The 13698-nt window shown below is 34.1% G+C and overlaps 1 protein-coding gene across 1 annotated transcript in view; it reads right to left on the bottom strand.

The window, feature by feature from the left end:
- Window positions 1–13698, bottom strand: part of LOC111636842 (cubilin-like) — a 74434-nt gene that overhangs the window by 27321 nt on the left and 33415 nt on the right. Inside the window, exon 5 of the mRNA XM_023382220.1 lies at window positions 164–315. Coding sequence (XP_023237988.1) covers window positions 164–315 — 152 coding nt within the window. The remainder of the gene's footprint in view (window positions 1–163; window positions 316–13698) is intronic.

Below are 13698 nucleotides of genomic sequence, written 5' to 3'. Positions count from 1 at the left end.
AGTAAAGAAGTCATTTACACATTCTTCTAGAATCTACATAGATAGATAATCAAGTGATATTTAAGGATACACAATGAGAACTGACTCCAAAAGCATATTTAAATTAGCTGAAAGACAAAACAAAATTATATCAATTGAACATAGTTTAAAATAATTTACTTACGCCTTGCTTGATAATGGACAGTGAATGCAGATGATAGAGTTTCATTATTATCGTACAAAATTAAAATGGAATTAGTTTTACTCAATACTTCTCCAGTTAGATTTGTTAAAGTATCATTTTGTAATGAGGGACCGTCATAAACTTCTATTGACCTATAATTAGAAGCAGAGTTTAAATAATATAATCAATTCTGTATTTTACTTCAAACAATTTTAACAGAATTATTTTATTTATTTGTATTTGGCATACACAGGATATTGTGAAATGTGTATGCAGTTTTATGCATATATGTATAACTAAAAATGTGAAAATGTTAAAATTATGCAGCAAAAAATATTTGAAATCCCATTTTTTGAAGTTATTTTTACATTAATAATTTTATCCATTTACTTTATTTATAGATTGTGTTAGTGATCCAAATTGATGAAAGTCAACAACAGGCAAAAGTACACTATTCATTATGTTGAACATACCATACTGAGTAGCAAATTTTCTGACAGCTATTATCGATTAACATATTGGGCAGAATGACATTAATATTTTAAAAAAAAATTATAAATATTTTGTAAAAAAGGGCTGACGAATTTACACTAATAAAAAAACAATACGTAAAAGAGACTAAAATTAAAATGTCTTCACTTTCGCATTTGCATGCTTTTGCAGAGGCATAGGCTCTAAAGTAGGGATGGCCAAAACATAGTGCATTGGATTATTACAAGTGGCACTTCGGTCAGTTCTAAGTGAGCCATCGTGATGTTGAGTTTTGAAGCAGAATTTTTGTGCAAGAGCATTTTGTGTGATATGATGTATGTAACTGTGATCTATTTGTTCTTTTTCAAAATTTTTTTAGAGTTTTGTACTTTTCTATGTTTTTTTAAATTCCTTTTATCCATTACAGTGCAAAATAAAATGACCAAAAGAAGCACAGAAAGTGATAGTAGGCATGAATTTAATGAACAGTGGGAAAATGAGTTATTACTTATAGCAAATTCATCAAAAAATTTATTGCATTATTTGTGAAAGACTTTTTCACATAATGGAAGACATGATCTTAATAGACACTATAAAACACGGCATCAGACTTACATAGAAGAAAAAATGAAGTTTGTTCTTGAGTCTGAGTTGTGAAAAGAATATGCAACTAAGAAAAAGGAAGAAATCAGAAGAAGACAAAATATATTTGCTAAAGTAAGTTGTGAAGACTTAGCAATGACAGAAGCATTATATGAAATTGCTTTATCATTGGTGGAAAAAACAAACCTTTTTCTGATGGAGAAGAAATTGTTAAGCCTTGTCTCCAAATATTTGCAAGCCATCTTGATAATAAAGGTATTGAAAGGAAAGCAGACAAAATTGCTATATCAAAGCAGACAGTATCAAGAAACTCTCTCAGTATGTATCCCAGCAATTGGAAGACCTTGTCCATTCGTGTACTTTCTTTTCTCTAGCTTTGGATGAATCAACGGACAAATCTGATGTTGTACAGTTAACACATTTTTATAAGAGGAATTGATGATAATTTTAATATCTTTGAAGAACTTGTCAGTCTGGAGTCATTGCATGGTAAAACAAGAGGATGAGACATATTTAAAAAAGTAAAATTACTCATAGAAAATCTAAAATTAGATAATAACAAACTCATCAGTGTCTGTACTGATGGAGCACCATCAATGATAGGTAAAATCAATGGCCCTGTAAACTTAGCTTGAATATTTTTAAAATTGTCCTGTACTAAAATATCATTGCATTATACACCAAGAGGCACTGCGTACCAAAACTTTAAATATGCAACATGTTATGTTACCGGTTGTGAAATGTGTAAACAACATTAGAGCAAGAACATTAAATAGACAAGAATTCAGAGAATATTGTGAATTGTTAGATTTGGAATATGGTGATCTTAGCCAGTGCACTTCACAATGAAGGTTTTCTATAGGGCAGGTTCTAAGTAGATTTTGGAAATTGAAAAATGCTGTTTATAATTTTTTTAGAGCAGGAAAATGAACTACCTGATGAAAGAACCCTATTATTTGATTTGGCAATTTTCAGTTGATATTACTAGCCATCTCAATGATCTAAATTTAAAAACTACAAGGCAAGAATAAATTATTTTGTAGCTTAGTAAATAGCATCAGTTCATTTGAAATAAAATTAAAACTGAGAGATGATAGTTAGAAAATGAGGATTAGAGTCAATTTCCATGCTTTCAAGCATGGAAATGTGCTGAGAATAATAGCAATTTGATCAAATATACTGAAAAAAATCAAGATATTGCAAGAGACATTTGAAAGTCGTTTTCATGATTTTGCTAAAGAAAAAACTGCATTCTCATCTTTATAAACCCATTTTCACTTAGTGAACAAAACATAATGCAGATGCCTAGTAACATACAAATGGAACTGATTGATTTAAAAACAAATTCATTCTTAAAAATAAAATTTAATGAGATTTTTCCAGATCTAAATGCTTCTGACGTAATTAATTTCTAGTGTTCATTACCATGTGAACATTTCCAAAAAATTATATATGTCACTTTGGAATGACATACAGATGTGAACAAGCATTTTCATCAATAAAATTAATTAAAAGCAAAACAAGGTCGCAAATAACTGATTCAAATTTGAAGAATTCTCTGCTGCTCTCAGTAACAAATTTAACACCAAACATTAAAAGACTAGTGAAATCCAAACAGGCTCAAAAGTTTAATTAATGAATAAGTAATGGTTATGTGCTGTAATAAATATTGTTTTACATACAATAATTAAATCATTTAAAAAAGTTAATTATGTCTATAAACATACTTCTATTAAAAAGGTTATTAAACATACATCAGGGCCAGGACTCCTTCTAGCAGACAGAGAGAACAGACAAATCCAAGTTCCAAGCTGATCTTGCTTTCACTGCCAACAACTGTGGTCCAGAGTTATCTTCACCAAAAGACTCTGGCAGCTTTAGCATCATCATGAAGTGATCACCCTCTCATACAGGAAATCATTCCTGACTATTGTATATTGGTGCTTCATTAAACTAGTGTAAATTAATTACAGTCGACCCCCCTATAACGTGCGTTCCTATAACGACAATTCCTATAACGTAGCGAAAAAATTGTAGCAACTTTCGTATAAAGTACCTCCTATAATGTCGTTTCGCGACAAGATTGATAGAATCTGGACCAATAGTGGATGAGCAGCCGAACTACTTTCCTCCGACCCTGCGCCACGCTACGGAGCGGCTAAATTGAGTTTGCTATCGTCTGTACGGTATTATATATAAATTAGGTACTGTATATATAATTATATATTAACTTATTGTAACTTTATTATAATTAAATACATAATTTCTGCCGTCTAGCGTGGCACCACGCTACGGAGATTTAGGCAATAAGTTGAGTTTATTATCGTCTGTAGAGTATGTAAATTAGGTACCGTAAGTCTAATACAGCACTAATTTTATACATTTCTTGTGAAAGAAACACTTCTTATTCAACGGCCATAAAAATTATTTATATTAATGATGTCTCCAAAGGTCAAGTTATTTTTGTGCGAAAAATTATTTATCAGAAATCGCGGCCGCCATTTCGTGTGCTGTTCCGCGACGAAGACAAGCTTTGAACAACGGGCATAGTCGAATAGTGCACACTCGGTAAGTAATCCTATAATTTTTTGTTTATAGCATAGTTTATACGGATTACTCCCAAAAAATTATACGTGTTTTGGAAATGTTGAGTGGAATTAGTCTAGAATCGGTTAATTTTATAGAAGAAAACCTTTCAAACAGCCTTAGTCCATAAAGTTCACACCTATCGGGCTGTGATTGGCTCATGCAGGGCCAGATTAACCCACTTTAAGGCCCTAGACATTTTGAAGAAGAAAATTTCAATTAATAAATTTTGTTATTATTATTTCTATTAAATCGCATACGGACACTGCAGCTGCTTAATAAAAAATAAAAGCAAAATTATTTAACAATATTTCACAGGATTCAAGAATACATATAGTTAATATTATTCTTATCGCTATAAAAATAATTCTAAATTATTGGGAGTTTTCTTTTACTTTCAATTAGAAGAAACATAATAATAAAAGGGTTGTTCAAAAAGTTCCTGAACTTTATTTTTTACAAAAAAAAAATACTTCACATATTTGTCAGGGTCCCCTTCAAAGTAGTCTCCTCCGCAACGTATACACTTATTTCAACGGTGTTTCCACTTTTTGAAACAGTTCTGGAACGCTTTTTCTGGAATGCTCGTAAGCTCCTCCGTCGTTTTTTTCTATCTCTGGAATGGTGGAAAATCTTTTTCCTTTGAGCGTGATTTTTAGTTTGTTGGAGAACAGGAAAAAGTCTCTTTGTGTCAAGTCAGATAAGTAGGGGGACCAAAAACTCACGAATTCGGAGGGACAAATGAGCCGTCGCGTTGTCATGATGAAAAAACCACTCGCCGCTCCTCCAAAGTTCGGGCCGTTTTTGCCTGATTCTGTCTCTTAGGCGTTTCATAACACCAAATAGTACTCCGTGTTGACTGTCTGGCCTGTAGATAGATATTCGTGATGCACAACACCCTTTGCATCGAAAAAAACAGTCAACATCACCTTAACATTTGAGCGAACTTGTCGAGCTTTTTTGCAGCGGGGGCTGTTTCACCCACCCGTGGGAAGTTTCCGTGAAAAATTTTCGGAGTTTCACACAGAATTTCACAGAACAACGCTGCTCTTTCAAAGAGCTGATTTCTGCGGATCCGAGTTTTCGCCAAACTCCACAAACACCCCTTCACATAAATGGCCGTAACTAATCACCAAAACAAGATATTAACAAACGGGTTGAAGGAAGTTACTCGGGAGGTTTCCGCAGACACAATGCCTCCAAGCGAATTAAAAAATAACCAACTGGAAGCGCGCTATTCAAAAAGTCTGGGAACTTTTTGAACAACCCACGTACATTTTCTTTAGATTTTAGAATTCACTATAACCATATAAAAAGCAATACTGTATATTTTTGTTTATTATATACAGATGCCCAACAGAAAAGTAAACTATCTTATTTACAAATCTTTTCAAAATAGACAGTTTGACCGGGCCCTAGACATTTGTCTCATATGTCTATGCGATGATCCGGCCCTGGGCTCATGTATTTAATCATTCCTACAACGTAAAATTCGATTAGCGTGGAACGTATCTAAGCGTTATAGGGGGGTCTACTGTAATTTAACTGCATGATTAAGTTATTCTTTTTCCTCCCCTAAGTGAAGCAGATTCTATCCTTATCTCTATTTACCAATCCATAAGCATTAATGTAAGATGGTATAAAAAGTGCTCAAGTTATATGGCACATCTGAACTCATCTGTCAAAAAATATTTGCATGGTTTGCAAAAGGTTGACCACCCCTGCTCTAAAGAAAGGTTCTCTCTGTTGATTGGACATGGCAAAAGTGAAGACATTTTAGTTTAATAAAAATATATGTAAAAGAGACTAAACTATAAATGTCTTCATTATATCCTTTCACACACCTCAGGAACAATAGCCTTTAATAAAAGGTTGACTTCACTGGGAAAAAACAGTATTATTTGTGAGATGTGTGGCAGTCCTCCATGTTTTTTTTTTCATCTTCTTTTCCTATCCCAATTTCATATGCTCTTTCTACCCTTTGTTTGTAATAATGTCCAGATAAGCTCTATTGTTTGGTGTTGAAGTAGAGACCCCTGCTGTAGGGACAATGGGAAGCAAATATCCGAGGAGCTCAGAGGAGAGCTCACTTTTGGGTCAAGTCTTGGCTAAGGACAAAAGCAAGAAAAACTTGGGAGGACCGAGATTGACGAACTGTGGAAGATGTCCCCGAGCTGATGTGAGAGAGGCATCGAGCCAAGAGAATTTTTGCGAGAAGATGAAGTTTCAGCTAAAGCCCAAGGAATTAAAACACCGAGACTTAGTGTTTGGCCACTTACAGGCAAGACACTGTATATTTAGTTAGATTTGATATTCATGAACCTTTGTTCAAATTAATTATAATAGTCTATGACTGTTGGGATGTAAGTAAACTAGATATTTTACCTTACTGGATTGTCTGATATCTCAGGGTCTAGTAGTGACTTTTTTGTTTTATTAAAATCATTTTGTTTGTCAAAAGATGTATGATCACTATCCCCTACATATATTCAAAGATCACTTTGAAAATTAACAGGTGTATGAAAGGACAGAAGAAATTATAAATGTCTTCAATATTATTTTTTTTTAGCTATTATTGACTTTAATCAATACATAAGTAGAGAGTTTATTTTCTTTTTGTCACTATTTGGAGTCATTAGTAGGATCTAAAAGTGAAGTAAAATAAATTATATGTTTGTTCTGCATTGATAAAATTAAACTCCAAAAGTTAGTCTCTAACTTTTGTAGTATTTAATTTTATTACCTTCCATTGTATAGTGTAACATTATAATACTACTGTACCACTCAAAACTGGATATACCTGAATTAAAACTACTAAAAACCTAAAATCCAATAATTTTTTAATTAAGTGCTGATGTTTCTGCCCTTGTTGAATGGGAATCATCAGGTAAATAAATCTCCAAATGCTGAAATAACAGGAGATTGCCATACACATGTGCAGAGTGGAGGTGATGTAAGATGAGAGAAAGGGTAGGGATAATAGTAAGATTTATAGTTTGAAGAAAGACTTCCACACTGTGGGGAAGGAGTCAACATCGTGAAAATTAATAGCAGTATTATTGTGGGTGGCCTTATATATTTCCACCTGCTCAAAATGTTTAAGAAAGGGTTGCCTGGAAGAGCTATGTAAGAGGCATGTACTGTCAAAGTCCATCTTGATGTCAGGGTTGGAGGTGAAGATAGTCAATGCAGTGTTGGCCAATCGTTTCGTGATGGTAATCTGACATTCTTTGAGGCAGATGTTTAAAGGGCACATTGTATCACCTATGTACAGTGGTACCTCAGGAAACGAATGCCCCAGCATATGAAATTTTCAGGATATGACATGAAATTTGAACATAATTTTGCTCCACGGTATGAACAAAACCTCACCATACAATGTTACATTAGTTCGCATTTTTTATGCACTTCTGTTCATTGGTCTCAGTCTGCGTGTTTGCTTTGTCATGAAAGGATCTCGCTCGATAAAGGAAATCTTGAGGCATTATCAGAAAGTGACCGATTTTATTGAAAAGAAACATCCCAAAAAGGTTCACACTGGCCGTATAGCTGCTCAGAGTAATGACATTTGTCTACGTCATTTTAGAAACATTTTAAAAAGTAGACAAAGCCAAACCTTTTTGGATAGATATTTTACCAAGCGACCTGTATCCAGTGAAAGTGCTGGTGGAAGGGAAGGAAAAACAGCAAAAAGCAGTGAATAAAAGATTTTAATATATATATAAAACAGAAAAGTTAAAATTAGTGTTAAATTATTTTTAAGATATTCATTATGAAAGACATTATGTTATGTAAGTTAAGTTTTAGTATCATTTCCCTTCTCCCTCTCCTCCGCCACCAGTTTACACCTCCACTGTCGTCTATCCTCAAAGGTAAAGTGCAAATATAACATTTTTTTTAATCAATTATTATTTTATTATGGTTATTTATACATTTACAACTACAAAACGCATTTTTCAGTGTTTTCCTTACTATAGTTATTTTTTTCAATGTACTACTTAGCTTTAATTTGAGTGTGTTTTCATGTTGGAATGAATTATTTGGTTTTACATGTAATCGTATGGGGGAAAAATGATTCACCTTACGACATTTTCATGATACGATCTCAGTTTAGGAACGGATTAATTTCGTATCCTGAGGTACCACTGTATCTAAGTGGTGGCTATGATCCAGCCACCACTTAGATACATAGATGATACAATGGGTCCTTTAAACATCTGTCTCAATGGATAAAAGGTGTCCAATATGTATCAGAGAAATGACTAAATATATTTCTAGAACTGAACATAGACATTAATTATTTTGTATACCTTTAGCTGATTTATTATGAACTACCTAGAACCTTCTAAATCAACTGGACTTTTCATGGTTGTCAATGAAGTGTTCAACTATTCTGCACGCCAGTCTCCAAATTGGCAGATGCTACATTGTGATGTGCATTCATTATTCTGGATGAACACATACATATTTTGTGTTTAGGAGTCTTACAGTTTCTGTGAATATGAACTCATACACTGTTAATTTTTTTTTTCATCATACGTAAGAGTCAATTTATAAATTAAGTGACATGTACTTATTTTGTGATATCTGTATCACATGTTATCTAGAGAATGGTGCACTTAATATGTATATAAGCATATATATATATTATTTTGTTTATTTACGTAAGTGTAACACACATTATCTTGTGTATCATCATTTTCCTCATAAGAATTACACATCTATCTTGTGTGTTGTGCACTTCCTGTTTAGCATTTTGCTAACTTTATGTATATAGCTTTGTATATAATTTATTACATTTTATTTTATTTAATGTATTTACTGACTATTTTTTACCTGTATATTTTCATCATTTATAACAGTGTATCTTCTATTTTGTAATGTGTGTAACCGGTAATGCTTATGCAGGGACGGTCTGTACTTTTAATGTACAATAATAAAATGAATGAATGGATCTATGATCATTGACACAAATACTGTAGATGTCTGGTTGGAGATGCATGAGATGCATGTCCAGACAGTCTTTAGTGTTTTGGAGGAGGAAGAAAATCGAGGGACTTCTATGAAAGGCTAAACAAAAGTTATTTTTCTTGAATCTTTAATGACAGAAGAAAGACAATGTATAATGATGTTATATGTTGTCTTCCCTCTGCCACTTTTGCCTTGCCGAAAAATTGTAACCAGGACACAGTTTATAGGACTGTCACTTACAACAGGAAGCTAGCCTCACTTTACAAGGAAATATCAAAGAAATAGGTCTTGATGTAATAAAACTAAGCTATATGATGACACATTATTTCTATCATTTCATTAACAAAAAAAAAATTGCTATCCAAACAAAAATATCTGAGACAAAAGAAATTGCACCAATTAAAAAATTATGACAATTTAGATGACAGTTAAATTTTTTTTCTTAGGAATTTTTCTTTGATAAAGATAAGCTTGGCACTTTGAATCAAAATGTAGAAACAAAAGAAACAGTATACCTTGTAACTCCAGCAGTATATTTAATAATTCATAACATTTTCAATCTAATATCATAGACCTTACTCAGTGAAGTACACCAATTTAAAATAAAATAAACAAATGTAAGCATATCAAATGCAATGGAAATAATTTAAAAATTAAAAAGCAAATGGTTGAAAACATTTTGAATTATTAAATATACTGCTGGAATTAAAAGCGCACTGTTTCTTTTGTTTTTTTTTCTCCAGTTAGATCTTATTTATTTATTGGACTGCAAATTGAAAAAAATTGCAGACCTGTAAATTCCCACTGTTGTCCATCTGTCTTTCCTTAATCTTGAGAATGGAATGTTGCCAGGCATACAGGATTCATAGTTTGTCCTTGAAATTATTAAACTGTTCTTTAACAGCCTTGAAGGTTTCTAGTCTTGAGATGGTCAGTTTGCAAGGAGTCTTATAAGGGTAGCATGTTGTAGGTTGACTTGAATGTTATCAGTTGTATAAACAGATATGGCAGTGTTGAGTTTCTTATTCTTGATGTCATACTAATGTTCTTGTAGCCTTTTGTGAAGAAATCTTTTTGTTAACCCTGTACACATTTGTGAGCTCACGGATTTTTTCGGGCATTTTAAAATTCTAAATTTTCTGTTAATTATCTTTAGAAAAAACCCGAAGAATTTGAACTAGATCAGATTTCATCGATTGTATAACGACTAGCTGAGGAAGTTTACAGTTAGGTGTGAAGAATGCACCGTCATTGTCAACAAAAGTCAATCACGTGACAGTTTTTCCACGCTAATGATATAAAAGCTGAAATCTCCGGAAGCTCAGGGCGATTTGTCATAGGAAGTTGTACTTTGTGATAGTGCCCACCTCGACTCCTGAACCTCCATACAGCGGACTTGATCCAGCTACAGAGAGAGGACATCGGCAAGAAGACAAGGAAGACACCACACCTTTCCATACAGATGACGTTCGCCAAACTCACCCTTCCACCGAGAGGTATTTACGGGTTAAAATTTGTAAAAGCGTGCTCTCTTGAACTAGAAATTAGGTCAGCGACATAGCTATGAAATTCGTCGCCAATTTCTGTAAATATTTTAATATAACCGCATTTAACCTTAGTAGTAAGTTCACCTCTTGTAGAGTTAGATTTAGTTATTCAATAAATGCTTTGTTATTTTGTTAACCTGTCTCCTGTCACTTAAGGATGCCTGCCGACTTACTGACGCACTCCCCACTCGATTTGCCCTCCTAGCCATCCAATGACCCCGAGATCGGGTTTTATCAACCTGTTGCCGATTAAGTGGATTAACTCCTGACCCACGGCTTATCTCACACACTACATTTTTATTGCATCTATTGTTCCCTCACCAGAACCCTATTACACCAAGAGCCCTTTTGGCTTCTTTGTGCTCTCTGAGCGGTAAGGGGCCCAAAACCACAAAAAAAAAAAAAAAAAAAAAAAAACACCAAGGGTCCTATACAGTGGAACTCCGGTTAACGAACTTTTATTTTGCAAAAATTTTGTCTCGGATAATGAACTTAACAGCTTTTTGTGTCAAATTTGTAAGCCTGACGAGTTTTAGGGGGAATCAGTTAATCGTGTGTTGGTGATGGTCTAGAGTCCATTCATATGTTGGTGGTGGCGGAGCAGACAAAGATGACAAGATTTTACAATGAAAATCTTTTATTAGAACAGGAAGATGCTTACATATTTGAGGTGATTGGAAATGGCTTATCTATGTCCAGATATTTACAGATGGCTCAAAACTTGACGGCAAGATTGGCTGTGCCTTCGTGGCTTACCAGGATGACCATGAAATTCACAGTGAACAGTACAGGTTATCAGACCACTGTACTGCATTTCAGGCAGAGCTAACTGCTATTGGCAAGGCCACCAACTGGGTTTCGGCACACTACAAGCATGCAACTATAGTCATGCTCACAGACTGTCTTTCTGCTCTTTCCATCATTAACAGCAAGAAACAACACCCCATTGCAACTAACATCAGAAAGCAACTCAACAAACCACCTCTACATTAATTGGACTCGTAGTCCAGGGTACTGCCAGAAATGAGTGGGCTGACCAACTGGCAAAGGCAGCAGCCAACAATGACTCCTTGGACATAGCCTATGACAGGATTAGTCACTCTGCTATTAAAAACTTGCTTTTCGAAGATCTTCTTTACTCTTGGCAGTGTAACTGGAGTGAAAACCACAATAACACTACTTTTAGTTACATTCCAGACATTAAGGATTACTTCAAATTCAACTGGATACAGCTCAATACCCACTTATGTCGGTTCCTAACAAATCATGGAAATTTCTCCAGTTATCTTCACAAGTTTGCCATCAAGGACACCCCACTGTGCGCCATTTGTAATGAAGTTGATAACGCTGACCATCACATTTTCAGCTGTGTGCGCCTGGAAACTGAACGTTCAAACATCAAGCTAATAGCCTCCAAAAATAACATCCCCTGGCCATGCCACCACAAGGAGTTTCTTCAGAACAAAGAACTGTATACAGCCTTCGATGCACTTGTGAAAAGACACGACGTTATTTCAACTACCACCTCCAACCAGTAACCCTTCTCTGTACTTACTACCTGTAATATTTTGAATCACTTGCAGCCATTAGCTGCCCATGTCCTGTATATATGTACATAGTTTTGTTTATATTATTTTCCACTGTCACTTCATAATATTCATATATTGTACTATTCACTATTTTTATTATGTTACCATTGTGCAAACATGCTAACTAATTTCGATTATTTACCTTTTCTATAGTTATTTATAATTTAGGTTTTATTATACTCTCATTTGTTTTTTTATTGTATTTTTCACTAGTTTTAATGATTATTGTTTTGTATTATTTTATTACATCTCATTCAACTGCTGTAATGCATTGCATAAATTCCTACACTTTGTAATTCACCTGTAATCTTGTTTTGTAGCCTGGCTATGCCTCACGGTACCGGGCATGTACTTCTATGGTGCCTTAATAAAAAAGATTGATTGATTGGCTTATCTACAGTATTTTCTCCCGGCACTGAGGAGTGGCGTATCGCTAGTCCTACAATAGTGCAAACTGATCAGTCGTAGCTCCAGAGCAGACTAGATGGGTTTGCTTGATCACAGAAGTGATGATAGGTGACAGAGATGCAATGACTAGAGCGGTCTGTGAGACACAACACAAATTTTAGTGGGCACGACTTCAGGCTTAATCCAGATGAAGACAGTACAGATTAATCGCCATAGAATTTTTAGGAAAACTGCGTTTTGACCTTGAGATTCAGGGTTTGTATAGTATTTCTTCCTTGAATCTCACCTTATGATTAGTCCTGCGTCCCATTCTTCGCTTCCCGATTGTTTTCTTCTTTGTCTCCAGGTGAAAACTGAAACCAGATCAGGTCACGAGAAAGGTTTGTTCCGAGGCATTTATTTGACACCTGTTCGTTGACTCTGATCAGATATTGTTGATAAACCTATAAGCCTTTTGCTCATAATTTAGCCTACTGTTTCTGCTATGTGTCATTTTAGAACTTTAACGATCATATGTGATGTTTTTATACCCGTCGAATCTTTTCCCTTTTCCAAAAATTTAACCTAGATCGACTGTTTATGAGCACGTTTTCCTATATTTTCATTAAAGAAAACCCATTTTACAAATAAAATTTCAAAAATACTGATGGCTAGAATGGATTAATTGTATTTGCATTAATTTCTATGAGAAAAATTGCTTTGGTTAATGAACGGACTCGTGGAATGGATTACGTTCATTAACCGGGGTTCTACTACACTTATTGGTGAAGCCCTTACCATTGGGTAATAACTTGTATATAGTAGGCCTGCACTTGAAAGTTAATTTGACTTTTCTGTTGTTAGCTATTTCTTTGTATGCAGCATGAAGGTCTTGGTTATAGACTATTATATATGTAGGGTTGAAACTAATATGTTGTTGGAGATATTTTGTTGTCTATTGTTAAAGTTGCATGCTAAATGATGAATTAACTTGTTCAAATAACTACGTTTTACCACTACAGACTTTAAATGTTTTAATTCTTGTAGAGTATCACAAAGGTTGTGTAGTATATGTATGTCTTTTTTATGAGTGCTTTAGAAGAGATTTTATATAAATATCTAAAAAGTAGTTGTTAAAACCAAAATGTGTTTTCCAGAACTTCTTTACCAACAGTTAATCTGACATAAAACTGCTTTTAAAAGACATACAGATAAAAGAACAAGCAATTATTTTGTTGTGACATTAAAAATTGCAGCTTAGCATTGTGACAATCATATTTTTTAATTTATTTGATTTAAAAAATATGCTCTCCACCTTCAAATTATTAATATTTTGCCCCTGTACATCATACTTTACTTTTAGCAACTGAGTCGTGCTGGT

This window comes from Centruroides sculpturatus, unplaced genomic scaffold, assembly GCF_000671375.1.
Source record: "Centruroides sculpturatus isolate CEXI.00-Female unplaced genomic scaffold, Cexi_2.0 scaffold943, whole genome shotgun sequence".
NCBI lineage: Eukaryota > Metazoa > Arthropoda > Arachnida > Scorpiones > Buthidae > Centruroides > Centruroides sculpturatus.
Note: the sequence above shows the minus strand (reverse complement) of the source record. Positions and strands in the feature narration are given on the sequence as shown.